The following is a 25,851-nucleotide window of genomic DNA, read 5'->3' as shown; positions in this document are numbered from 1 at the left end:
ATATATAAACTTCAGCCTAAGTCTGCACTATTTTAAGGACAAGTTACAGCTGAAGCTTATGTGAAATTTCTAGACCAGTGTCCGAAGGAAAAACCATTGGTTTTTGCTAGAAATGGAAAAATTACTAAAAAAATGTAGTAAAGTAAAAGTATTTTTAGTTTGCTTAAATTCTACTCAAGTAAAAGTACCAACCTAAAAATCTACTTGAGTAAAAGTAAAAAATTACTTAATTTAAAATTTGCTTTGATTAAAAGTTACTTTGTTACTTTAAATGTAAGCTATCTGTATGGATGCTAAGCTAAGTGAAAATAATTGATATCACGAAGGCACATTTTTCTTAACGGAGAAAGGTTTTAACCAAACAATAAACATAACGTTTGGGAAACAGGTTTGACGTGGAGGTTTGATGTGGAGATTTCTCTGTCTGCTGGGGCAGGCACATTTTGCATCGCATGATGAAGTTATTGCCTCATTTGCATTTAAAAACAAAGACATGGTTGAGATATGGTCAAGTATCTCCTTCTCCACTTGTTTGGCACCAGCTGTCTTTCAGTCAAAGTTATCTGGCCACACGCAATTTTCTTTTTCAATTAACGCAGATTGTATTGTCCCCGCATTTAATTTTTTTAACTTTTTTAAATGTAGCAAAGTGAAATACTTGAGTTAAAATGTACTTAAGTAAAAGGTAAAATAGGGAAAATTACCTATTCCCTAAATTACTTAAAAAATTAGAAGGTTTCTAACAAAAACTAATTACAAATTACAGTAACATGAGTAAATGTAATTCCACCTCTGGTTTTTGCATCACATAACATAGAGAGTGGACAGTCCACTGTTGACTCCAGGAGTAAGTTCAAACATGACATTAATTGACTCTGGTGTTCAACACTTGATTGGATTCCACTAATTAACACAGATATATAAAATGGGGCTGTGGTGAACCAGCAGCTTTTGTGTCACCTTGAGCTAAAAATGTTTATTTTCTCTATGGATTTTGGTGCAGGAAATAGACGCCATTACAGACATTAGTTTCCTGTTAAAATGGAAATGACAGACAAGGACAGACAGGTGAGAGGACGTTGAGGCAGTTAGCGCTGATGTGGAGAAAAGGAAATAATGGCTTTATTTTCTAATTTAAAGTTCTACTGCAGTCCTACCTCCAAGGCCCATTAGCTGACAGATGCCAGAATCACTAACTCCAGCCGCAGCGAGAGGAAGATGAAATGCCAACAGCCGCTACAGGAGAACTGATCCATGTAGTCTTCTGTTAAACAGTTTGTGTATTTAATCGTGTGTGTCTGCACACTCAAGTGCAATTGTTCTCGCAGCCGCTGCACTGTGGAAAAGTGATGCTGTCAAGAGAGTGGGAGTAGATGGGAGGAGGTGAGGAGGCTGAGGGGGGAGCACAACTCAGCAGAGAGAGGGAGAGAGAGAGGGAGAGAGAGAGAGCTGTTTTAGGACTGAGTGCTGAGAGGATCATTTGGCAGAGTTGTCAGAAAGAGTTCTGGTCCTTTTTTTTACCATCACATTCCATAAAGAAGTGGCACTGGACTCCACTTTTTGCCCACATAGACCAGGGAACAGGTTCATTTCTGTACAATCTGAGGTTTCAACAGAGGCATCGACCCTGCTGTTAAAAGACAAGTGTTAAGGGTTAAAAGTGACAGTGTGGGATGATGGGAGTTTTAGCTTCTCGTCTTCATCTGTGGCTCAGCAAGTGTCTTTATCTACTGCGACAACTTCAGCCAGGATTTAGTTTCTAGCGTTTTCCTACATTCCAGTTGCCTTCATGATATTTCCAGGTACGGAGCCGTCAGTTTCTTGCTGTGGTCTCAAAGTCTGTACCCATTTGATTGACGAGATTTGTCAGTGCGATGTATTATGTATATACATGTAATCTGACTGGATGTTGCTGACCAGGATCTCCAACATATGAAGATTGAACCTGTGGCATAAAGCAGTATCTGAAACACACACACACATCAGCCAATCCAGATTCATCAGTGAGAGACAATTTCAGATTTAATTCCAACATTCCTAATGACAAAGTCTGATGATCCCATTAGTCCCTGAGACATTTTTAGCTTTTCTTATGTCTGATAATTTTTCAAAATATATGACAACAGATTTGTTATATTAAACAATTAAAATGTCTAATAATGAAAAAAACCTCTTCTATAATCTCCTGAGTTTTGCATAATAAAAAATATTAATTTACATAAAGATTTACTTTGGAACAAATGAATGCAGCTTCTGCTACATTTTCATGCAGTTAATTCAATCATTTGAATTACTTTACAATAGAAATCTCCGGTTGGGTTTTTATCAACTTCTGTTATGAAATATTCTATAGTCATTTTAAACTTCATCAAAAAGACCTATTCTGTTGTAAATCCACCACATGTTAGGAGGTCCGTCATTCATTTATTTTACTATTATATTTTATCATTAACTGTACTTTTATTTAATTTATATTTTCAGCGTGAGATGTGTGCTACAAAATGGACTGAGAATGTTGTTTTTAACAATATGATTTCTGTAATGTAACTTGAATACCAGCGGAATTATTCATTACTTATTGTGTTAAGAAATGCCAGCCAAGATTTCTCTGAGAGCCAGATGCAGTCATATCTGGCTTGCGAGCCACAGGTTCCTGACCACTGCTCTAGAACCTCATTGTTAATTTCCTCGATGCATCAAAGAAGTTGTATCTACACGATTGACCCTGGAGAACATGGATGGTCAAGTTGTGGGTAGAAAGATCCACAGTTTCCAAATGCATTTATCAGTGTTGTGCCTCCACACAGATGCTGTTTTACTGAACTATTATATGAGACAACTGCAGTCAGCACTGATTCATTTAAGGAGTTGTGTTGCTCAAGGGATTAAGAGCAGAACGATGCTCTTGAAAAACAGAGATTACCACTGTGAATATGGAGGTCTCTCCCTGGTCCAAGGCTCGTTGCAATAAAGTCCAGTGAAATTCTCTCTGCTTCTCACTTTAATTATATCTGCCATGACCTATTGGCAGGTACCATGCAGTATGCAGACAAAAACTATTTTGCTGATCAAGTCTTACAGGATCACTTCAGTGCAAGTTTGAAGAAGCAGCGACCTTCACAGCCATCTGCAAACGTTGGCTGTCGTTCAGCTGCACGGCATTCAGCTCTTAATGTGGGTCTTAATGTCAGGCTGGTGAGTATCATACTTTTCATTGCTGTTAATCAGTGTTGAACTTCATTCCCCACTCATATTACTCATATTTGTAAACACAGTTGGTGTTTTCAGCAGTAGGAAACAAGGTGAGACGGCAGTGGTGACAAACTCTTTTAAAATTTACTGTATTCAGTGAACTACAAACAAGTGCATTCAGAAATCGATTTATTTATTATGATTATAATTCATTATAAAGTTAAAAGCTGGGAAATTAGTCAACTATCGTTGGTCAACTGTTACACATTCAAAAGCTCACTTTTGCTGTGTTACAGAACTTTTTGTGACCGCAAGGTGGCGTTGTTGTGCTGTAAGTATTATTCTATTTTAAACACATCTCATCGACGTGGATTCACCTCTAATGTCTAAAAAAACACGGCACAGACCGAAATGTTTTTTTATATATTTGATGACTTTTCTTTATTGGATTTCACGTCATTGTAATGAATCCTTGAATAGATTGCATCTGGTATTTTTTCAACAAAAAATAAAGAAAAAAGGAAGTTAAAATGATGCAACTTCCTGTTGGTTTGTCGTAGGGCTGAATTTTGTTAACTCTAAACTGACCATATGTGTGAATGTGAGTAGGGATGGTTCTTTGAATTAGCCACAGCTCCAACCTCAACCCTGAAAGGAAACAGTAGGCCCGGGTTTACAAACTCTTAGCACGAGGGCCATTTTTGGCCTATAAATCTCATAAAACCTACACCCCATGTGTAGGTTTCTAGAATAATTAATTTTGCCTTTGAAAAAAATGTGTTTTCATGTTTTTCATTTAAGTGATTTAACAAGTCAAAAATCAAGTGGTTGTATTCTGCTTTTTGCACTGCTGTATTACACAGTATTTATTCTTAACAAGACTATTTTTCTAAAATGTGTTTTTTTTTAATTGAACATCGAAAGATGATGTTGCAGTGGCCCAGTGCTCCTATGATATTAAGACCACTGCAGTAGGCTTAAATTACCAGTTGCCTAAATTTTAGATACAGTTAAGAGTTTGTTAACCTGCCATTTTATTAACATATTGTACAGATTTGTAAATGTAAAATATCCACAACACAACTAATGAACATGATTCTTTTTTTTTCTCATAACCTTTGAGTCTTCCAGCTGTGCATTACACATATGACAGCTCATGTTTATATATGCGTTTTGTAGAGCACAGCTCCTCACTGGGGTCTTGTTCCACAACAAGAGTTCATCACCTGAGGGTCCGTCCACCTTCTTTCTCCTGCAGAAAGCTAATGTGGGGCAGAGGTAGTCCATCAATCATTCTACAGCAGCTACTGAGCCGCTGAAATATTCAGAAGCCAAGCAAACCTCCTGCAGAGTGGACACCCACAGCAGTGGCTGCTGGGCCGCTTACAGCAAACTACATGCTGACCGTTCTGTGCAGTGGAACTTTCTTAAGCTCTGAACGACTCCAGTGCGTGAGAAGTGCATCAGTATTTCCTGTAAACATATGCAGACCGTACACAGGCAGCACTGTGTATGCAGCTTAGCTCTGACTTGGGGAAAACTTCTGACTGACAGCACTGCTGGACTTTACTGTAGAGGCATTACAAAAAAATAACTGTCACAAAGTTTGGATCTGCTGAGGCAGCTGAAGTTCCTCTGACACAGGACTGTCAGTCATGAAGACACAGGGTTCTCTTTAGACACTGTACATTTTAAATTCTGATATGAAGACTAATTTCATGACAACTTCTGTGCACATGTGGTCATGTAAATCTTGTACAACTGGTATTTTAAGAGGTATACATCTATATATATATATATAATCATTCTGTTTCGCAGTCCTCTGCTGCCCCTGCCTGGTCATTCAATGAAAATGCCAAGGGCAGAAAACTATACCTTAAGTGCATCACTCCTGGATTGTTTTCCCCCCGACCTGTTTCCCATTCATTTCCTTTACCGACACCTCTTTAGAAATCCATCTCAGACAAATTGAAGAAAATATTATTACTTATTTATTTTATTTTCATTGGCACCGGATCAAATAGGATTTTAAACTGCAATTGGGGGAATTTTCCAAAATTGAATGGAATTACAAGCAACTAAATTTAAGATAAACTCTTATGTTTTACAACTTTTTGACTCACCCTTGGGTATTAATCCCCACTTGACTCTCATATAGGTTTACTTAGGCTAAATAAAATGGCAGGCAGCCTGGTTCGTTTGGTTTATCATCTGACCAAAATACATAAATACATATTAAGGTTTAGTTTAGAGGAGGTACAGGCACCACAGAGTTTAAATAAGGTTTCTGGCGTGCTATATTTAGCCACCTGACCCACATTTGGGTCACGGCCCACAATTTGGTAAACATTGCTGTCGCCCATTCAGGATTTTAAATATCCTGTGACTAATGGACACCAATGCTTCCAACCCGCTTTCTAAATTTCCTCACACATCCCAAGATATTTGTAGTTTTCTGTGATTTCTCTCCCATTGAAAACTAATGGGAGAAAGACTTCACTTGCCTTAGATCTCAGTTCACCTGACTTTGATTTGAGCAAAGGGGATAGCATGGAGATCAAAGGTAACGTCGACACAGTTTCAACAGATGATAGAAACAAACCTTAGTCTCTGTTTACGTTTAGAAAGCCACCAATAAGCGCTCACACATTCACTGTAGGTTTGACGTCAGAGCCTACAGCTGGAGCCGAGTGTTTCGCGCATGCGTATTCCTGAATAGGCTGGACGGCGTCTGTTTGTTTGGACTATCGATGCTGGGAGTTTTGGACGACTCTCCTGCACACTGTAAACGATTAAAAGTCTTTTCTAAACTGTTCGCTGATGCTTTGACGTTTTCATAACAGTTAAGGATTCACCTTAGCGTATATTTTACCTTTTCTAAGGAAGGGAAACCGCGAGCTTCTGTATATAAACAAAAAAGGCTGCGAGCTGCTTTTTTTTAAGGTGGCAGGTCGAGGACTTAACTGCGACGATTCTGTTGTAATCGTTTTTTCAAGTTTAGTTGATTCGACGTGGCTGTCAGAGACATGAAGAGGAGCAGGGTACTTCGTTAGGAGGTAAAACTCCTAAAACATCCAAGCCGCTGAACATGAGAGGAGAGGAGGACAGCTTGTTGTGTGGAAGGCAGCCCATGGCCAGTGAAAGACGGGGTGAAGCTCCCTGTTACTGCCGCCGCCGCTGCTGCTTCACACCTGCTGACAGCCAGGCTAAACCCAGGCCTCTTGCTTTCTCTAGTCTTCATCAGCATTTTTCCAGACCCTAGTGGGAAATTTTACGGAAATTTTGGCCACGAACATGGAGACGGTTGGAAAATTTGAGTTCAGTCGGAAGGACCTCATAGGACATGGCGCATTTGCAGTCGTCTTCAAAGGCAGACATCGAGAGGTCGGCACAATCTTCATTAATAATTGGAATTACAGTTTTAACATTATAAATACATGATACTGTTGTTCTGCTGACTGGCGCAAAATGGTAAGGTGTTGGTTAGTCATAATTCGTCTTTTTTTCACCAGCCGGTCCGTTTGTTTTCATAGTACGACCTTAAAAGGCCTAACTGCAACTGCACGTCTACAGGATGTGCCTCAAAATAACAGACACTAATGGAGAAAAGACACGAAAAAATACACTAAACAATTTCTCTAAATTCGGCCACAGTGGCTATTTCTGAGAGACTGTATATAAACTTAAAGCAGCCTTATAATGTCAATTATGTTGACTGGGATAAAATGGTATCTAGGGTAACATACTAAACTTCTAAGCAAGGCTAATAAACATTTGAAAATATATCATATAAGTGTCTAATTATCCAACTTTTCATTCTAACTTGGTCGCACATGCCGATTATACCATGCATGATATTTGTGAAAGAATGGAAAACTGTTTAAATAAGTCAAATGTGAACAGTTCTTACATTTATAAATATATATTACAGAACTTGTAGTAGGTCTACCAAAGTGCTTTCAACAATCACCTTTGTCTTCAAGAGACGAGGTTCATTTGGAAAGTGGTGTCATCTGATGTCATCAATTTTTGCCTGAACACGATCTTTATGATGTTCTTTATGATGTTCATTAAATAATTCTGGAAACTAGCACACAATATATTTAGGGGTATAATGCTTGCTTTCAAAACCAATAGAGCACTTTCATTTTGTTTTATCTCTGTCAAGTAACTAGGCAGAGAAAAAGTCATATATAGCAATCAATTCCATGGTAGGGGCGTGGAGCTATCTCACTGGTATAAAGATAAACTAAAAGTCAAGCTGGACATGAGACCTGAGTGAGGGTTCAGACGGTTTGAGATTTATCCTCAGGGAACTAAATACATTTTTTTTAATTATTTAATTCAATTTAAAGAATTTCTTGTTCCACAGTTAAGATAAATTATTTGTAATTCTGTGTTTTTAGTATGAATACCAGTTTTGTAGGAATTGTAGTGTTTAAAAGGAAGTTCAGCTGAGATTTGGAGGAAAAGCTGTGAAATTGATACACAGTCCAGTGTATGAATGAAGGTGTACATCAGTATATGTCACTGTACATGAACTTGGAGGGCAATTATGAAATAATTACTAAAAAGATGAAATTGTAAATGTAGATATTGCAGTAGTGAGACAATGTACTTCAACAGATATGTATATTTAAGTGTTACAGTCAGTCTAGATTGCTATAGTTGTTGTGGGATTGTACAAATATCAGTGAGCTCTTATTATTTTATTTTAATTTTTTTTCTCAAAAACTCTGCAGTGATGTCTACAAAGCATGTGCTCGGTGAGAAATATACAAAGCTAAGTCAAAGTTTTTTGAAATCATAATGACACATATCCAAAGATATAATGAAGATTATATAATTACTAAGCTGTTATTAAGGCCTGGGAGACCTGTATGAACATGTTTTCTAGCTTTTAAAATTAGACTCCTTTTGAAATCTCATCTTAGAATCTTTTGACTCACCCTCATATTCATTGTCTTTTCATATACAGGGTTAATTGAATACATCTTGTCTTTTGCATCTGTGACACATAATCAACTAACCTTCCTTCTAATGTGTGTTTCTAGAAACATGACTGGGAGGTGGCAGTCAAATGCATCAACAAAAAGAATCTGGCTAAGTCCCAGACTCTGCTGGGGAAAGAGATCAAAATACTCAAGGTGAGTCAGAATCTGTTGGAAATACAAATATCCTATTGTTTGGGTTATTATAATGGAGAATAATATAAAGCAGAGTGGTTGGTTCTCTTTAGACACTGACACAAAGGAGTTGCCCTGGTGCTTATTTCACTCAAACTGTTCTCATACTTGGGGACTTACAGGTTCTTTAAATTCATGAAAACACATTGAAAAAAAAAAAAGAAGATTAATAAGCTTGAATATTCCACACAAGTACTATACCTAGCACCCCAATGTATTGATCGACTGATGACATCATATTTTTGTTGAGTGCACCGTTTAAATGACAAAAGTATGTCGTGTAACATTTTGTTTTCCAAGCTTTTGAAACAACTGTAACAATTAACTAGAGAGAGAATAACTAGAATATAAAAAAATGTTTTTTCTTCTTCAGGAGCTGAAACATGAAAACATTGTTGCGTTACTGGACTTTCAGGTATGTTAATAACACACTCACATGCAGTGACAACATGCAGTGACAACTGACTTATGTTTACTGTACTTATTCAATTGTCACACCTTTTTGACTGCTCCCAGCTGTCTCCACTCTCTTAGTGGAACAGATGGCCTGTTTGATGTGACACATGACTCGAGCTTCACTTTACTCCCAGATTAAACTGTTTTTACTGTGAATTGAGTCATTGTTTCTGTTTGATACTGTTGAACCATCCATCCTAGCCTGTGGTTTCTTCCTGTGCTTGGAAGTTGTCATGCTTGGTGTCCTGTTAAACTCTGTCTTGGTCCCTCTGTGTTTACCTCCACTCAGCAGCCATGTAGACTGTTTGAGACAGTCTCCTTGATTAAAGCTTTAAGTGTAGAGTCCTGGTCTACGTGCTGCACCTTTGCCTCAGGCCTCTCAGTGCAGCTGTTTGAAAGACGTGAAGTGATTAGAGTTCATGTCAGGTTTATTGGGTCAGTTTATAACCTGAGGGATGAGGACAAAAAAGACTTGACTATGAGGATGCAATACAAAGTGGTGAACATGAGGGAGAGAAGTGAACGTTGGTGTGTATTTTGTGTATTAAGTGTATTTTGGAACATTTCAAGACTATCATGTCAAAAGTTTTTCATTGGAGAGAGTTAAGCTAAACGATAAGCTGCTGTTAAGCTATGCCCCTGACTCATTCAAACCTTTTTGGACCACCACATATATTTCACCAAAGAAAAGAAAACCCACGCTGCACCACCAGACAAAAATGTCCAGAAAGAATATGTAATAAAATTTAAAGATCTTCTGGTTTCAATTTACTATCAGATATTGCTAAGATTATCAGGATGTCCAATATGCATACAAATATATGTATATTAGTAGTTTATTTTACTAATGGAACCCTAACTGAGTATTCATCCGTGTCCCCCAAAGTTGAATACAACAATATAAAAATGGGGTTTAATAAATAAATGTTTTCATTATACAGAAAAGGTAAAAACAAAGTGTAGACAGTAGATGCAGCAGCAGCAGCAGTTTGTGTCACCTATCAACCAGTCTGAATCTCACTGTGACAAACACACTGTGCTGTCGCTGGACAAGTACCATTTTCTGACATGAACCGTGCACAGGGTTGTTCAAGCTCTGGAACCTTTTTTAGAACTTTCCAGACGATTATGGGTGTTATAATTATTGTAGATTAAGTTGTAATAGTCACTTAATTTTATCTTAACATTTGAGATACCTGTGTGGTTAAGCTGAGGTAGAGTGAAACACTAGAGCAACGATTCTTGCAACCCAGTTGGAGCCTCAAAAAACTTTTCAGTTCAGAGCTAGTGTTCCACAAGGGCCGAGGGACAGCATTGCTAATTCATGGTAGACACTAAAGATATCACTGTTATTTATGCAAAGCTCTGTGATAATTAATGGTATCTGCTGATAATATAGGATAGGCATCCTATCTAGTATCACACATGGAAGTCAATTTGAAAAATTCTGATTTGTGATGTACACCCTGATATGGGCCACGTTTGGGTAAATACATTGGATTTAGCCCACTTCTACCTGCAGTGTAAAAATAGTCTTTGTTTGACTCTTACCCCGAAAAGAAGCTACTGACCTGACAATTATGCCCTGTGTTCAAACTGAAATTATGTGCCTGCTAGAGAGTAGATAATGTAGGTTCCAAGACATAACTGAGCAGAGATTAAAAAAGTTCATCATTATCTTCAATTTTCTGCAGTCACTCTACACGTCCTTACTCACACACAGCACTTTTCCCCAAACACTCCACTCTCTTATCTGTACACTAACCCACAGCGTCACCTCTGGTTGTCAGTGATGGTTGGAGCTGGACTCTAAGATTACAAGCTTTATGTGACACAGTGAGAGAGCATGTAGAGGGTGTTGGAGTAGATGATCCAACAGCCATGCTGTCCAACAAGTCCAAAGAGAAACTAAAAACCAAACTCAGCACAACAATCTTAGTTCCTTTTTTTTTTTTTTTTTTTTTACTGTTCACACTTTTTACACAAAATTACTAGATATTTGTTGCAGTGTTATTGTTAACGTTTTAGGAGGCATTTTGGTAATTTCCAGGGAAATGTCTAATGTGGACAATATCATCTTTGGCTAACCCGTTATTTCTGTATGTTGTTTTTGCTAGTCCGGATTATCCTAGTGTTATCTTATGCTGTTTTTGTCTATGTTAAAGCTTTGTTACCACCAACCTTGGTTTTTCTTGGTTACCCAAGGTTTGTTGTCTAGCAGGCTTTCAGCTGGTTTTAAGCTAGCTTCTAATTATACATACCACAGCACTTGTGTCTGTCAGGTGTACAACAGACAATATTGGAGTTGTGTTCAGTAGAGAAACTTAGCTCCACAGTTGGTTGATAAAAGTCTAAAACAAATATGGAGTTGGACATTTTTTCAGAAAATGATTTCCTGGCTGTGGCTGTGGTGCCAGAGGATTGTTTACCTTTGTACACTCAATGACACGCCCTCTTCTCTGGAGCTGAGCTCTTCAGTCACAACAACCGGGCTGTCCTGTGGAAACCAGATGATTGGCTTTCTGACTGGATGACTGACTGGCTGCCTGGTCACCATCAATCCTCAGTCAAAACAAAGCCATCCAGCCTTAGACAAGGGAGCTGCTGAGTCAGCTGAACCAAAGACAACACTGCTGCCTCAGGCTGGTGGCTCCACTGAGATACTGAGATGAGGTCGCACTCATCTGCTGCCCTGTGATAAGAGCGAGGCCAGTGGGGACACACTAGACTCATTTACCCCAGCATCTCTCTCGGTCAAGTTGTCTAAGAAAGCATCATATCTGTGAACTGTTTACATAGTTTTAAAGTCTTTTTGCAATTATCAAAAAAAGTTCTACTTCAATATTTGAACAGCACTGGGTGATTTGACATTTAAATATTTAATCTGTTTAAGTTTCTCTTAGATTAATATCAGTTAAGTGTGTATCCTATAAATCTGTTGGAACAAAGGAATTGTGTAGACAAACCTTTATCTTCTCCTGGTTTGGCTATTTTCTGGCTGTTTTTCACTCTATTTTCGTGATATTTGCTGTTGTAATGCTGACATAGCTTTTTGGGGCTAACATCAATTTAGCATTAATTTTTAGTTATCCCAGATTACTGTTTCTTTCATTAATTATTGTCTAGCTATTTGTCAAAATATTTGTCAAATTGTTCTAATTTTGACGAGATATTCTTGGGCATCTTTTAGTGATAATTTGGCTAATGTTTAAATGTTGGTATTTTTAACTATATTTGCAAAAATATTTTGTTTTTTACACTAAATGCTAGATTTCATATATTATATTAAATATGAAGTTCTTGGCGTTTTTTGTAGCTACTTTTGACACATTTTACACTGCAATAATATGGCAATCTTTTATTAATTTGGGGAGTTTGTTATTGGTTTACTCTTATAATATTGTGTTACCTTGTTTTTGTGGTTTGTTTGCAAAGGTTTAGCTTTTTGTTAGTGTTTTTCTGAATGTTTGATTAACTTATCTTTAAATTATTGATTATATGGTGGTGCTGGGGTTTTTTTTAGTTGCAATGATGGTCTTTGGTATTATTCTTGTTTCAAAGATTTTAAAATACAAAAAAAAGAAAAGAAAATCAGATTGGTTTTGTTTTCTCTGGTTTGTGTTTTTCTCTCGACCAAATTACTGCAATAATTTCCTCGGACACGGTCAGTAAATACAACCACCTGCTGTTCCCTCAGTTTGTCACTGACTTGTGTTTGTTTATGCCTCTCCTTATCTTCTCTCCCGTTAGGAAACTGCCAGCTCAGTGTACCTGGTCATGGAGGTAAGCTTGCCTTTGTTTGCTAAGCGCTGTATTGTCTCTCTTTGCAGGCAGCGTCTGTCAGGGTGCTGCTCTATAATTAGCTGTGTCCTCAGGCAAATATGACCGTTACTCAGTTTCCAGAAGATTCCATTTAGCTGAATCGATGGACACAGATATAACTGTTTTTCATCAGATTTTTCAGATGTTGTGAATTCATTATATCCCATTCTGGCTTCTATTGTAATGTGCTTGGTGAAAACCTGCTCAGACACAAGTTCTTGGCAAATTTTCCATGATAAACAAACACTGAAAGGCATTAAATGTCACAACCCAGTGTTTATTCATTAATAATTGAACATAAAGAACTGCAGGAAAATGTAGACAGTGTTTGAAAAAAGTGCATCTTTGGGACAAAATTATAAAAAATTTTCATATGCACCCTGTTGGTGCTGTAATGATATGTTTAATAGAAACAATGCTTCTATTTACATGGAGATCAAATCAATGCAAATAAAATAATAAATAAAATGTTGAAATACAATGTTTTGAAATGAATAAGTTCCTTATTTACAAATGTACATTTCTCATTCTCAACCACACTTTGTATCTAGGTACATATTTTCATTATATGGGAAGCCTTATTCTGAGCCTTGTTATTACTATAATTTTAGTCTGCTATCACTAACAAAATTTGTATGTTAATTGTTAATATAAAATAATTGATACAGTGCTGTAGAATATCGATACAGTATTGCAAAACAAAATTTCACAATAGGTCAGTGTATCAATATTTACTCACACTCTAGGATTTCTAAAACATTTCAGTGTGATGTGTGATTTTCTAAGTTGCACTATTCCTTGTGGTTATCTCTGAGTCTTGTGAAATGATCTGAATCATTGGACAGTTTTTCAGTGACCTGTCTGTCATAACACAATCCATCTTATCCTGGCACATTCATGTGAGACGATGCTGTGAAAAATCTGTTGTGTCAAAGCCTCTGCTTGCACGCTGTATAATTTCCTTTTTTTTTTCTTTGTCTCTTTCTTGATAATTTCTGTGTCAAATCCAAGTACTGCAATGGGGGTGACCTTGCCGACTACCTACACTGTAAGTGCAACCATTCATCTGCTGAAAGCTACACAGGGGAAAAAAAAAATCAATGAGTAGCCTTTTTTTTCTTGACAACATAGAAAATCTTTAGTCTAAACAGATACAGGAGATAAAAAAATAATATATAGAAATATAAGTGACATGACATTATTCTCTGGTCACACAAGGATTTCCAGAAAGTCCTTTGCACCTTGACCCTTGGTCTGGGAAGAGCTGGTGCTTTTGGTTATTTACAAAAGCACCTGCACCTTTTATGTTGTGAAAAAATGGACTCTTAACACTGAGGTCATATTGGTCAATGCCTTCTCTTCTCCAGTGTCAGATAGAGGAGTGTTAGGTGTTCTTTTAATGTCATAGATTAGATTTGATTAGATTGAACTTTATTGATCCCACAAGTGGGAAATGTATTATTATTATTTTTGTTGTTGTTATTATTGTTATTAATGTGATTGTTAAAATTATACTTGAAATAGACAGACATGCCTGTAGTAGAATGAAAGTCTGACAAATTTTACTTTTGTAGCTTAGCCAGATTATCTTATATATCTGTAGATAATTCTTCAATTCTTCTTTTTGTAAATATTTGTTCCAGTTTTCAATATATTCAGTTCTAACTGATATTAAAAGATCAATATGTTTGTCTTACTCTGCATGTTTTTGTCATGCTTTCAAATTGAGCAAACCAGGACCTGGTTTTTGCAATGGCTTCTGTTTATTTTATAACTAGATACACAACACTGGATCTTAGTTCAGAAGCCCCACCTTCAGGGACCAAACATAGCTGCTGTTGACTCTCACCCTGTTTACATGACAAAGTTCTGTCTATGTCATTTAGCTCCACATTACTTCTTGGAAAGAAGGTTTTGTGGCAAGTCTTAGACCTGGAGTGTCAGTATTTTCATGAAGTGGTTTAAGTTTTTTTTTTCTCTGTTGCCTGTGGTTAATGATTATTTGTCTTTAGTTGAAGATGTAATAAGAAAAGTGAAAGCTGTAAAGTTTTCACCTGGAGTCTCAGGGGAATAACGCACACATTAGTACCTTCACTATTATCTGTGGAAACCTTGAAGTAGTCGAGACTTAGGACTTCTATCTTTATATTCTGGACTTTGTCCTATTATGTGGGACACAACCACTGTCTCTTTGTGTAATAATAATGCAATGCTGTCTATGCTAAAAAATTGGAATAGTCATTAATATTCCTCCATTCTGACCACATTTGATAAATTGCACCGAATGGGTCGACACACTTCTTGTCACGTCTGACATTGAACTTTGTGTGTGTCTGCTAAATCTGTCTGGCAGACTCTAAATAGTGATCCTCAGATTCCCAACAATATGATGACCTTGATGACCAGAGACCTTCATGAATTCACTGAAGAGTGGTCCTGTTCTATTAATAGACGTTGTTGTTCTTGTGGAGAGCAGAAATTAGTTCCACAAGTGGTTTGTGGCATGTGCTTCTCACTGGGGTGATTAAAATAAACCCAAATCCCTTCCACACACTGTAAACCGAAGGTAGTCATTTGTTTTTCCTGGTTTTTCACCTGCAGCCAAAGGCACACTGAGTGAGGACACCATTCGGGTTTTTCTACAGCAGATTGCAGGGGCCATGAGGGTCCTGAAGGCCAAGGGCATCATCCACAGAGACCTGAAACCCCAGAACATCCTGCTTTCCTATCCAGCAGGACGCAAGTCGCACTCCAACAACACCTGCATCAAGATTGGTAGGTTTAACCTTAACATTGACACAATGGAGTAAAGCAGTGGAAACTGTTGACCATACTTAGCAGACTCAGGAGCTGCTTCTAGACAATAATTAATAATAATAAATTGAGTCCCTTAATCGTCCCAAAATGGGAAAATTTACAGTGTGAGTTTTTGCAACTGACAGAACCGGCCACAGGAGGCACTATTAGGGTTATGTGGTTCCTCAGCTCTCTGCTTACAAGGCTGGCGTGCTAACCACTACACTATGGAAGCACTGAACTATTTTTAGCTCTCCTTAACTGTCCTGAGGCATGTGGATAAATGTTGTGCAGACCCTTAATTATTTCCAAGGATTTATCTGACTGATAAGGTCTTTAATATTTTCCAAAAATTATATTTAAATTCATTTATGCAAGAACGATACAATGAACGAATTAGCTAGCTTACTTGGCTGGCTCATTTGTACAAGACTTAATTATGAGTTTTCCAGAGAAAACATGAACTCCTTTAAGACTGTGGAACTAATCTCGTTAAAGGAAATGTATTGTAATTAAAAAAAAAAGAATATCTGTGGTGTCGTCATGTCTGACCTAAAAACTGAAGTTGTACCAACAAGTAATCTCTCCAGTTAAAGCACAGAAGCAGAACCCACAGTTTGTTGTTGAGTGAGTACTAAGCTAATCCATAAGCCTATTAATTATTTTTCCTCTGGAGAAAATGGGTCCCTCCATGGGAGCTGGGTCTTGCATCACTGCCGGGTTTCCTTTGTTTATTTTGCAGCTATCTGTTGTGCTTTTAGGCTTCTGACACTTTTGAATTAATTCTTTTGAATTCAAAACATTTCTCTCCCAGCATCAAACAGTAACTCTAACAAATTTTTGCTCCTGTTTTCTCTCTGTCTGTGTGCAGCTGACTTTGGTTTTGCCAGGCACCTTCAGAACAACATGATGGCAGCAACACTCTGTGGGTCTCCTATGTACATGGTGAGCACAGTTCAGTTGACACTTTGAAGCACATTTTCACTGGTTTCCTTGCTGCTGTGTTAGAAATTCTGTTCCAACACAGAGAAGTCGGAAATTATCAGTAATCCAAAACCACACTCTCTTTCCGCTCAACTATTTTACCTTTCCATCGACAACTTCACTCTATCCTCATCACTTAAGACCATCGTATCAACCACCGTTTCAACAGTCACTTCATGTTTGAATGGCAGGTGTTTCACATCTATCAGATTTTATCCACCATCAAAACATATCTCCAGTCTCTATTCCTCCTCAGAAACTCTAATCCAGGCTTTCATTTTATCCAGACTTGTTTTTCACAACAGTTTATTTTACAGTTCATCTTCATGAAAAGCTTTAAAAACACCTCACCTCCATCTTCCTGCATCTACACTAGCTCCCAGTTCAATTTGAAATTTAATTCCAAACCCACCTGCTCACCCTCATGTCCTCTCAAGTGACCTACCTCTGCCCATGCTGACCTTCACTCATCCATCATTAGGGTCAAGGACCAAATGCAAAGAGCCTTCTGTGTAGCTGCCCCCATCCTCTGTGTTTTATTACCTTAATCAATTAGAAACTGCCCTGACACTTTCACACTTCACATCATTGTCTACAATCCATAACGGTCCATGTATGTTTATTGTTTTCAATGTATTTCTTTAACATGTTAATTAGGGGTGTGTATGGGCAAGAATCTGGCGATAGGATACGTGTCACAATACAACGGCATCAATATGATATAAAGCGATATAGTGCGATACTAAAGGGATGATGATCAGGTTACTAAAATTGGAACAGGGATCTACATTTATAAAGACTAGAGAAGAAATAAAAGCAAAATAAAATAAACCAACCATGAGTATTTTAATGTTAATTGTTAAAAAATAAAAAAACATAGTGCTGTACATCAATACGAAACAAAATATCTAGATATTTCAGTGTATCATTATTTTCTTATACCCCTAGTGTGCATACATTTTTTATCAGTTGTATTTATTCTGTCTTTCGTCTTTTTGCTATGTATTTCCATAAAGAATGTGCGGTTGGGTGTGTAAATAATATATGTTCTTATGTAGGTTCTCATTGTTTTTCCTCCATCAGGCTCCTGAGGTCATCATGTCCCAAAACTACGATGCCAAGGCTGATCTGTGGAGTATAGGAACTATAGTTTTTCAGTGTCTGACAGGAAAAGCACCTTTTCAGGTAAACACCCACACTATATTTTATATGTGTATATATGTTATTTTCCTGGAGTCTCTCGTCCTACTGTGGCATTTACAAGACTCACACACTGTGATAATGAAACATGCTGGAAAAAACACAGTGTGTCTCCTCTGTGCTGATCACGTGAGAGTCAAGCAGGAGCCAGGAAATGAAGGACTCTGTCGTCTGAACGTCAGAGATGAGATAAATCTCTGAGATGTAAATGAAGCTGCAACCTCATCAGAACCAGTTCTGCAACATTTCCACAGAGTCTCCTTATTTCTGCTTCACTGACGATGTGTTTTGGGTTGGGGTTCTAGTTTAAGTTCCTGTCATCTCAATTTGCAATTGAGATGACAAGATTTTTTTTTGCTCTTATAAGATATTTTTTTATTTGGCTCATTTCTAGGTGAAATTCATCCAAATATTTGAACTAGATGTTATGCTTCTATTCTTAAAGCTGCAGCTAAATTAATCAAACATACCGTCAATGCAAAATAATTCCAATTAGGAATTTTCATTAATGATTCAAGATGATTCAATGAATCATCATTTTGGCACCATATTTATTACTTATACTGTAGCCTTTGTTTACAAGCTGACCTTAGGTACAGTTTGGCTAATTTATGTTTAATTCCATGTTGATTGGCCAATATTTACCATATTTAATGTTCATGTCAAATTTAAAACATTTTTAATATCTATATTCTATCTTTTTGTTCTTTTCTTCACAGTTTACTAAAAGCACTTTACACTATATGAAAAAATATATTTATATAAATAACTATATATAGTATCAGTATAAGTGACTTCACAAATAGTGAACATTAATCATATAATATATGTACAAATACAATGAAAAATAAAACAAATGCACTGCACAAATTTAAAGAAAATTAATTTGCTAACAGGCGAATAGCTAATAGCATAGCATCTTAGTCAAAAAATGAAAAACTCAATTGCAGCAAATTATCCTAAAAATAATTGTACACAAAGCAAATACTGGGAAGTAAAGCTTTTTGTGTGACCATGGAGTGTGTAGTAGTTTTTCCTCAAACACATTTTCAACCTTTTTGTCTCTTTTTTTTGTGCCCTCCAGGCCAGCAGTCCTCAGGATCTCCGGCTGTTCTATGAAAAAAACAAGAACCTCATCCCCAAGTAAGGACTAAGAGAATCTCACCTCCATCACAAACACAACAGCTGGGCTTTTTCAGCAGCTGCACAGCTGTTAATTTACAACAGTAGGAAAAAACAAACCTCCAACAAATCACCAAACAACACACACTTTCACAGCCCGGCGTCAGCAGCTGCTTGACAAGGGACTGACTCCTGTTCTCTGCAATGTTCTTAGACTAAATTAGTTGAGATTTAAAAGACATTAAAATGTCACCTTATAGAATGCAACAGGTTTATCTCTCATTATGTATCGTGATTTTCAGATAATTGTGTTTTTTTCTGCCTAGCATGAAACTTACTAACATGTTACTATCATGTTTGGTTGCAGCATCCCCAGAGAGACTTCCAGTCACCTTAGGCACCTGCTCCTGGGTCTGCTGCAGAGGAACCCCAAAGATCGCATGGACTTTGGTTAGTTAACATTACATTCAGATATTAAGCTATCAAATATGTGGCATTAAGGCGAGAGCATCTTTTTTGGGGTAGAACACTTTTCTAGATGGGGGTCTAAGCATCACAGCTAATGTTCAATACCCCTTCAGAATCAGGGCCTTCTCACAGCCGTACAGTTACATTGGAGATTTGAGTGATTTGATTGGATGGTCAAAAAATGACTTCTTAAATCTAGCACACTGCATCTAGTGACTTGCATGCATAAAAGTTACATTTTCATTGCAGTATTATGGCTACATGAGTTACCATGGGGGTGGCCCAGAGGCAATGTCTCTGTCATTGGTGTGGAACCCCAGGGTTCACCTCCTGGGCAGGATCGAATCCCGGTTACGGTGGTTGGTAGCTTCAGATTCAGATTCAGAAATACTTTATTTGTCCCCGAGGGGCAATTCAACGTACAGCTGAGCAGCATGATAGTGCAAAAAAAGAGGTATCCAATTGAATACACAGGTAAGGAAGTTAAAATAAACCAATCAAAACAAAGAAAAAAAAGCAAGCAAAAGAGAGCAAACTAGAGTAAAAGATAATAGCAAACTAGAGTAAAAGATAATAAAAGGAAGAGCCGTAGAATAAGTTAAGGGAACAATAGTGAACATAGTTCCGGTTTGTAAATGAGGCTATATACACAGTATATACTTATGAGTAGTGCCTCAGTACTAGAGTAAAGTGATTGAGTGGGATAAGGTGCAATTTAAGTATCAGTACTTGACGGATAGAAATGTAACCGCTATAGAGTTAGGTTATCACGTAGAGGTAGCTATGACATTCAAGTTTAGGCAGAGATGTTCAATAAACAGTGAGATTTTAGTATGACATTAGATGTTCAATAAACAGTGAGATTCTGGTATGACATTACATTAACATGGTGTTCAGCTATTAAGTAGAGGTAACAGTGGTATTCAAGTAAGGTCAATATCAACAGTGGTATTCAAGTAAACAACAGTGGTATTCAAGTAAAATTAACAGTGGTATTCAGGTAGAGTCAAATTAACAGTGGTATTCATGTAAAATCAAAATTAGCATTGTTATGGAAGTGTGAGAGTCTGCAGAGAGGACGGTGGGGGGAAGATGGACAGCAGTGGGGTTGCGGGGGGGGGGAATTGGGGGACAGAGGGGGGAGAGTGTTTATGTGGTGGAGTTATAGAGTGAATGATGGATAATGATTCGTTATACTACATTTCTACATAATATTGATTGTTTTTATAGGCATAATAAGGGTTATTAGGATGTGGATTTGTACAGACAGGATGCCACTGAAGGCCCTGGTGCGAAATGCATGCCACACCTCTAAATACTGTAATAAATTAATCAAAAAAGTAAACAACAACTGTGTGTCATCTAACAGAGACATCACTCTATTCGTATTTGTGTTTTGCTCATTAATCTGAATATCGTTGATGCTACTTGTGTCCAAAACCTCACTAAGTACACCGTGGTGTTTTGTCTTCAGACGACTTCTTCCGTGATCCTTTCCTGGAGGCCAGTTCATCCATGAAGAAGCGTGAGTGAAAACAAATACTACATTTTTTATTAAGTTTAATTTTTTGTCGGTAGTCTGACCGTGTCATCCATTTGGTATATGATATATTTTTAGCAGAAGATTTAAAATATAATAATGATATAGCTAAAATTAAGAAAACATTTAGAGCAAATAGCAATGAAGTCAAACGATATTTAAGAGAATGGACTAAGACAAGATAAAGGGAAAATCTAGTGGCAACAAAAATCAAGACAAAACGTTAAACAAAAATAGTGTTAATTTGGGATGTAACAATGCATTGTGAATCGCTTAAAAACTGATACAAATGCGTGATGATTTGCATTTGTTGATAAAAATGAGGTGTGCATTTTTTACGGCGTAAGCTGCTTTTTCCCAAAAAAGATAGATACCAAGACACTACACACTCTAGTGCAGTACCATTTCAGTTCGTAATGGTATTTAGCATAGTTCTTACAAAGCATCATTGTATTTGGTCATAATTTGTCTGGAATTCATTTTGTTTTAAAAGAATCGTGATAAAATCGTATTGTGAATAAAAAAATCATATCGTATGGTGATAATAGTGTATTGTTACAGCTTTAGTCTCAAGTTGTTGGTTTCTTTTGCCAGAGGATATCTACAAAAACTGCAAAATGTTACCACAGATTGCTTAAAGTTACTATAGAAATACCTAAAAGTTGTCCTTATTACTCCTAATGCTCTAACACTTTTGTAACAAACAGGCAGACGTTCTGCTCACATACTGTTGTTGTTGTTCCAGTGACTCCAACTGTGACCATGACCTGCTTCCCCAGCTCTGCCTCGGCTAGTTCCTGCAGCAGCTCCTCCACATCTCACTTGGCCTCACCACCGGTTCGTTCCCCTCTTCTTCTTCTTCTTCATTTCTCTGGGTCTAAGTGAGAACCTCATCTGCCTGGTGTTTTTCCCCCCAGCTTCAGTGTTTACACATGTATTTCTGCATCACAACTGTTTATTTACAGCCCACTGTGTTTGCCTCCCTGCAGCAGTCCCTGGCTGAGGTTCAGCATTTGCGTGCCAAAGCTGTGGCTTCCCCTACCCAGGAGGCAACTGGGTTGTTCCTCAAGGATTTCTCAGGAGGAGGTGGCAGCAGCAAGAACTCATCTTCCTGTGATACCGATGACTTTGTCATGGTGCCCGCTCACTTTAACAGTAAGAACCGTGTTTGTTTTCTCCAACCTCCATAGCATGGAAACTGATCGGGTTTTTGCAGATTTTTTTTTTTTTGACACTAAATATTTTTATTGACCGGCTTTTCTGTCTAGACAACTACCCTGTGTTTTCTATTTAGAGTACTGTGTTCACAATTGTAAATCAATATTTTGCTCTTCCCCAGCAGGTGAGCTGACAAGTGAGAGTAAAGTGCTGCAGGACAGCCTGATGAACAGCGGGTAAGAGTATAATGTAGTTCAGTAAAAGTTTTACTCAAGCTGTCACCTGAGTGAAACATATTAGTGTAATTAAACTTTAATTTAATTGAGTGATTACTGAAATTCACCAACTTTATGAAGACATATTTATTTTTTCTATATTTTTCTATATATATAGTAATAATTGAATCATTTGGATAAGTCACAAAAATCAGGTGAAAAAAACAAACCTGTTGATATTGCACTTTCTGTTTCAGCAATATACAGAAAAAAAAATTATCATATGGAATGGTTATCTCAATTAATCATGACTAATAGTGATTAATCGACAGCTAATGTGTGAATAATCAGATTCAAACATTAAATTGTTATAAAGTGAACTTGTAATAAATTATACATTTTTATTTTACAGACATGGCATACTTACAAATACATTGTAGCATGTTTGAGTGTGTGTGTGTGTGTGCACTTAATTTTTGAGATTGAGTTTTTGATTTTCTCTCAGTGGCAGTAACTGAGAGCTAATGGAGAGTATGTGTCAAAAGTGCCTACAGGCATTTACATGGGCTCTCATATCCTCTTAAGAGGTTCCTGAGTTAATACTTGTTATGGTGTTAACTATGGCAGCCCTAACCAACATCACAGATGTTGATCACAAATATCTGTTAATGAGCAAAATGTCTCTTGTTTCTCCAGGTCACTCCTGGCTTCTGCTGGTCTGTGTAGTCAAGCCAAAACACCACCACTCTCACCGTCCTTCAGTGGCTCTCCAAGTCCAATCAGGTGATTTAAATTCCCAGTGTCGCTGCATTTTTGATACTAAAATTAACTTAATAGTCCAGTGAATTAACAAACTAATCAAATCAAACATCATAAAACTTTACCAAAATAAAAAATACATTTACTTTACTCTGATGAACTTATTTCAAATCCATGTTGAACAGAAACAACCACACTTTCTTGGGTTTAGCCTACTCGCTAACTGCTGATGTAGTGACTACAGCCGCTTCAAAATCAGGACAGCCATGGTGAACTTTTAAATTACTTTTTATATTTGTATCGTTTAAAGAAGTGGACTGTTTTACTTGTATGCTGTGTTAGCTCCTGATAGCTGTTTTTAGCTTTTATGCTAAAGTCTGCTTAGTGCATAGATTGGTGATTAGTCGGTTTGAATTACATCATCAGAAAGTAAATATATATAGTGTAGGGTATTTTTTTCACCTTTTTCAGGGTAAAACATTAGAAAACTGGGCTTCAAACTGCCACAGTCTACAGAGAATACAGACGTAGCAGTCTGTTTTATTGACTGGTCTTATTCTCAAACATGATCAAAGTCCGTGTGTTTCATGCAGCTCTTAAGTTTTCGTCTTCCTTTTCATACAGAAAGTGTAAAAATGATTGACTCTCTGTTGTCTAACAGTTCCACTTTCTTCATTTTATCCTTCTCACTCTGCCAGACTCACTGAGTTCTCGGGAAGTAACTATGCTGGTAACTGCGGAAGCCAAGTTCACTCATTACCGATTCCAGTGCCCACTCAGGTCCAGAACTACCAGCGCATGGAGCAGAATCTCCATTCCATCAAACAGGATGGCTCACCACGGTCTGTATCACATGACAACTGGGACTCTTTAAGACACAGACGTAGATCCACATTGTCATGACTCGTGACCTCTGCCTTCTCAGGACGTCATCGTCTGTGCGTCGGTGCAGCAGCGGAAGCTCGTTGGCCTTTGCTCGGACCGGACCTTCCCCACCGTATGGACAGGCACCGGTCACCACACCCACCACCACCTGCACTCGCCGACTCTCACTGGGATGTGGCAGAACGTTTCAGCTCACACCTCAAGGTAGCATGAAGACCTGTGTCCAGCTGGTTATACAGTGATGTGAAAAGGTGTGACACTGCATCACTAAGTCATAAAGCAGGTCCTGAATCCAGCTCTGATTATAACGACTTGATTGAGGTTATAAATGATGGACAGCCATTTTCTAATCTGGATTGTCTGCCTCCTTCATGTCCTACTTTTCTACATCCAGGTATCTTATTCTCTTTAATCAGTTACCCAACTCTCATTCATTAATATTATTTCCAAACTGCTAAAAGATATGTAAGGAGTTAGAATTACTTTGAATTCTGTTGAACATTTGGATTTTTCACTTTTATGAATTATAAACAAATTTACTTTACCTCAACAACAAATGATACACAATATTTATCACTCCAAAATGCTTCTATTAAACAATTCAGGGTTAAAGTTGTCAGTGTTTTCTCTAGCCTTAAGAACAATACTGCATTTATTACCTATAGGGGATGTTAAAGGTTCATTTAAGAAGAAAGTTTTTACCTTTTCCCCCCAGTGGTTTAAAGTGCTAAAACTTAGAGACAGGGTAAAGGTTTTTACTCTGCTGATAATATGTTCTTCCACTTTATATATATAAAGATTTAAAGCCAAGAATCTGCCTCATTATTCCTCTGACCAATTCTTCAGTCTCACCTAATTTACACAGTCTTAGTTCCTAGAGGAGGGTGAATTGAGATTAAGCATAAATTGAACCCATGCATTGTGGGTAAAAGACAAACTTCCTACTCCCTACATTCAGAGTATTCCTCAGATATGTTTGTGTTTTCAGCCCCTGAACATGATTTCCAGTTTAAAACTTGGACTAATGGCATATTTCTTACCCACTAATTTATTTATGAAGAAAAAATATAAAGTTCTCTCTGGGCTTCTTGCTTCCCATAACAAGGCTGTGTTGCTTTTATTTGTTCTAAATAATTAAAATCATACAGTAGTTGTCTCTGTGCTGTTGGTCAGATGAAGAACAAACTTTAGTTTCGACCTGTAGTTTTGAAAATGTTTAGTTGGAAGAATGCTCCAAACCATCATTCAGAGAGACGTTGTTGCTCACTACCAGTTGCTCTCCTCTCATCGCTCTAATGTCATAGTGGAGGACAGTGAGGCCAGAACAAGTCCATCTCTGCCGTCTCCCCCAGATGTGACATTTTAATGTCCTGTCCAATCAATATCTCTCTGTATAGTTCACCTGTTCAACCTTTTTTCACAAGCCCAATAAAAAAGAACATTTTTTTCCGCTTTCTTCTCCTTGCAGCTCCTCAGCTCACTGAGCCTCGTCCCATTCCTCATCAACACCCACAGACCGCAGCAGGACTGGGTACGCGGCTCCACAGTGCCCCCTGCCTGTTAGAGTTTGTCAGCGGCGGCGCGAGACAGAAAGTGAAGAAGCAGCACTCAGATCCCATGGGTATCCCCTCACCAGGTCTGATGACTCTCCGACCCTTACACTCCTCCCCAAGGCTAAGTGAGCTGATACAGCGCAGCCCCCTTCCCACAATCCTCGGCTCCCCTTCCAGGGTTGGTCAAATCTCTAGAGAAAAACCCAGCGCAGAAAGAAAGTTAAAAGAGTCAACCTAACCCTCTGTGTTTCCAAACTCTCTCCTCAGACCATTCCTCCATTTGAATTCCCCAAGCCCCCCAGCTCTCCAAACCTCATGACCTTCCTCAATCAGCAGGGTTTGGTCATGGGTTCTCCTCACAGCAGAACCGCACCAGCAGAACCACGAGAACCAGGGTCGCAGGCATCAAGGCAGGTCACCCATAGACTGAGCGATGACACCAACAGCTTTGGAAGGTTGGATTAGAGTTTCTGTCTGGTTTTGTTGTGTGTCGTGTTGACTAAGCTGGTGCCGTA

At 37.9% G+C, this 25,851-nt stretch overlaps 1 protein-coding gene and 1 long non-coding RNA gene across 3 annotated transcripts in view; one reads left to right on the top strand and one right to left on the bottom strand.

The window, feature by feature from the left end:
- Nucleotides 1–5,822: 5,822 nt before the first annotated feature.
- The window catches only part of ulk1b (unc-51 like autophagy activating kinase 1), a 27,319-nt gene continuing 7,290 nt past the window's right edge, over nt 5,823–25,851 (top strand). The window contains exons 1-19 of one of the 2 annotated variants that reach the window (XM_025062717.1): nt 5,823–6,576; nt 8,247–8,339; nt 8,752–8,793; nt 12,585–12,617; nt 13,668–13,704; nt 15,258–15,431; nt 16,324–16,397; nt 17,520–17,621; nt 18,721–18,779; nt 19,126–19,208; nt 20,701–20,751; nt 21,512–21,603; nt 21,756–21,921; nt 22,109–22,160; nt 22,836–22,922; nt 23,597–23,740; nt 23,824–23,987; nt 25,252–25,514; nt 25,604–25,791. In XM_025062717.1, coding sequence (XP_024918485.1) covers nt 6,487–6,576; nt 8,247–8,339; nt 8,752–8,793; nt 12,585–12,617; nt 13,668–13,704; nt 15,258–15,431; nt 16,324–16,397; nt 17,520–17,621; nt 18,721–18,779; nt 19,126–19,208; nt 20,701–20,751; nt 21,512–21,603; nt 21,756–21,921; nt 22,109–22,160; nt 22,836–22,922; nt 23,597–23,740; nt 23,824–23,987; nt 25,252–25,514; nt 25,604–25,791 — 1,994 coding nt within the window. In that variant the 5' untranslated portion in view covers nt 5,823–6,486. Of the gene's footprint in view, nt 6,577–8,246; nt 8,340–8,751; nt 8,794–12,584; nt 12,618–13,667; nt 13,705–15,257; nt 15,432–16,323; nt 16,398–17,519; nt 17,622–18,720; nt 18,780–19,125; nt 19,209–20,700; nt 20,752–21,511; nt 21,604–21,755; nt 21,922–22,105; nt 22,161–22,835; nt 22,923–23,596; nt 23,741–23,823; nt 23,988–25,251; nt 25,515–25,603; nt 25,792–25,851 lie in introns of both variants that reach the window. The other variant, XM_008324813.3, reaches the window with a different exon arrangement.
- LOC112488097 (uncharacterized) lies at nt 9,053–12,155 on the bottom strand. The gene is made up of 2 exons (XR_003051835.1): nt 11,264–12,155; nt 9,053–9,222 (listed from the first exon to the last, which is right to left on the bottom strand). It is a non-coding gene; the product is annotated as an uncharacterized LOC112488097 (long non-coding RNA).

Source organism: Cynoglossus semilaevis, chromosome 14 (genome assembly GCF_000523025.1).
Source record: "Cynoglossus semilaevis isolate Cse_v1.0 chromosome 14, Cse_v1.0, whole genome shotgun sequence".
In the NCBI taxonomy this organism is placed as follows: Eukaryota; Metazoa; Chordata; class Actinopteri; order Pleuronectiformes; family Cynoglossidae; genus Cynoglossus; species Cynoglossus semilaevis.
Note: the sequence above shows the minus strand (reverse complement) of the source record. Positions and strands in the feature narration are given on the sequence as shown.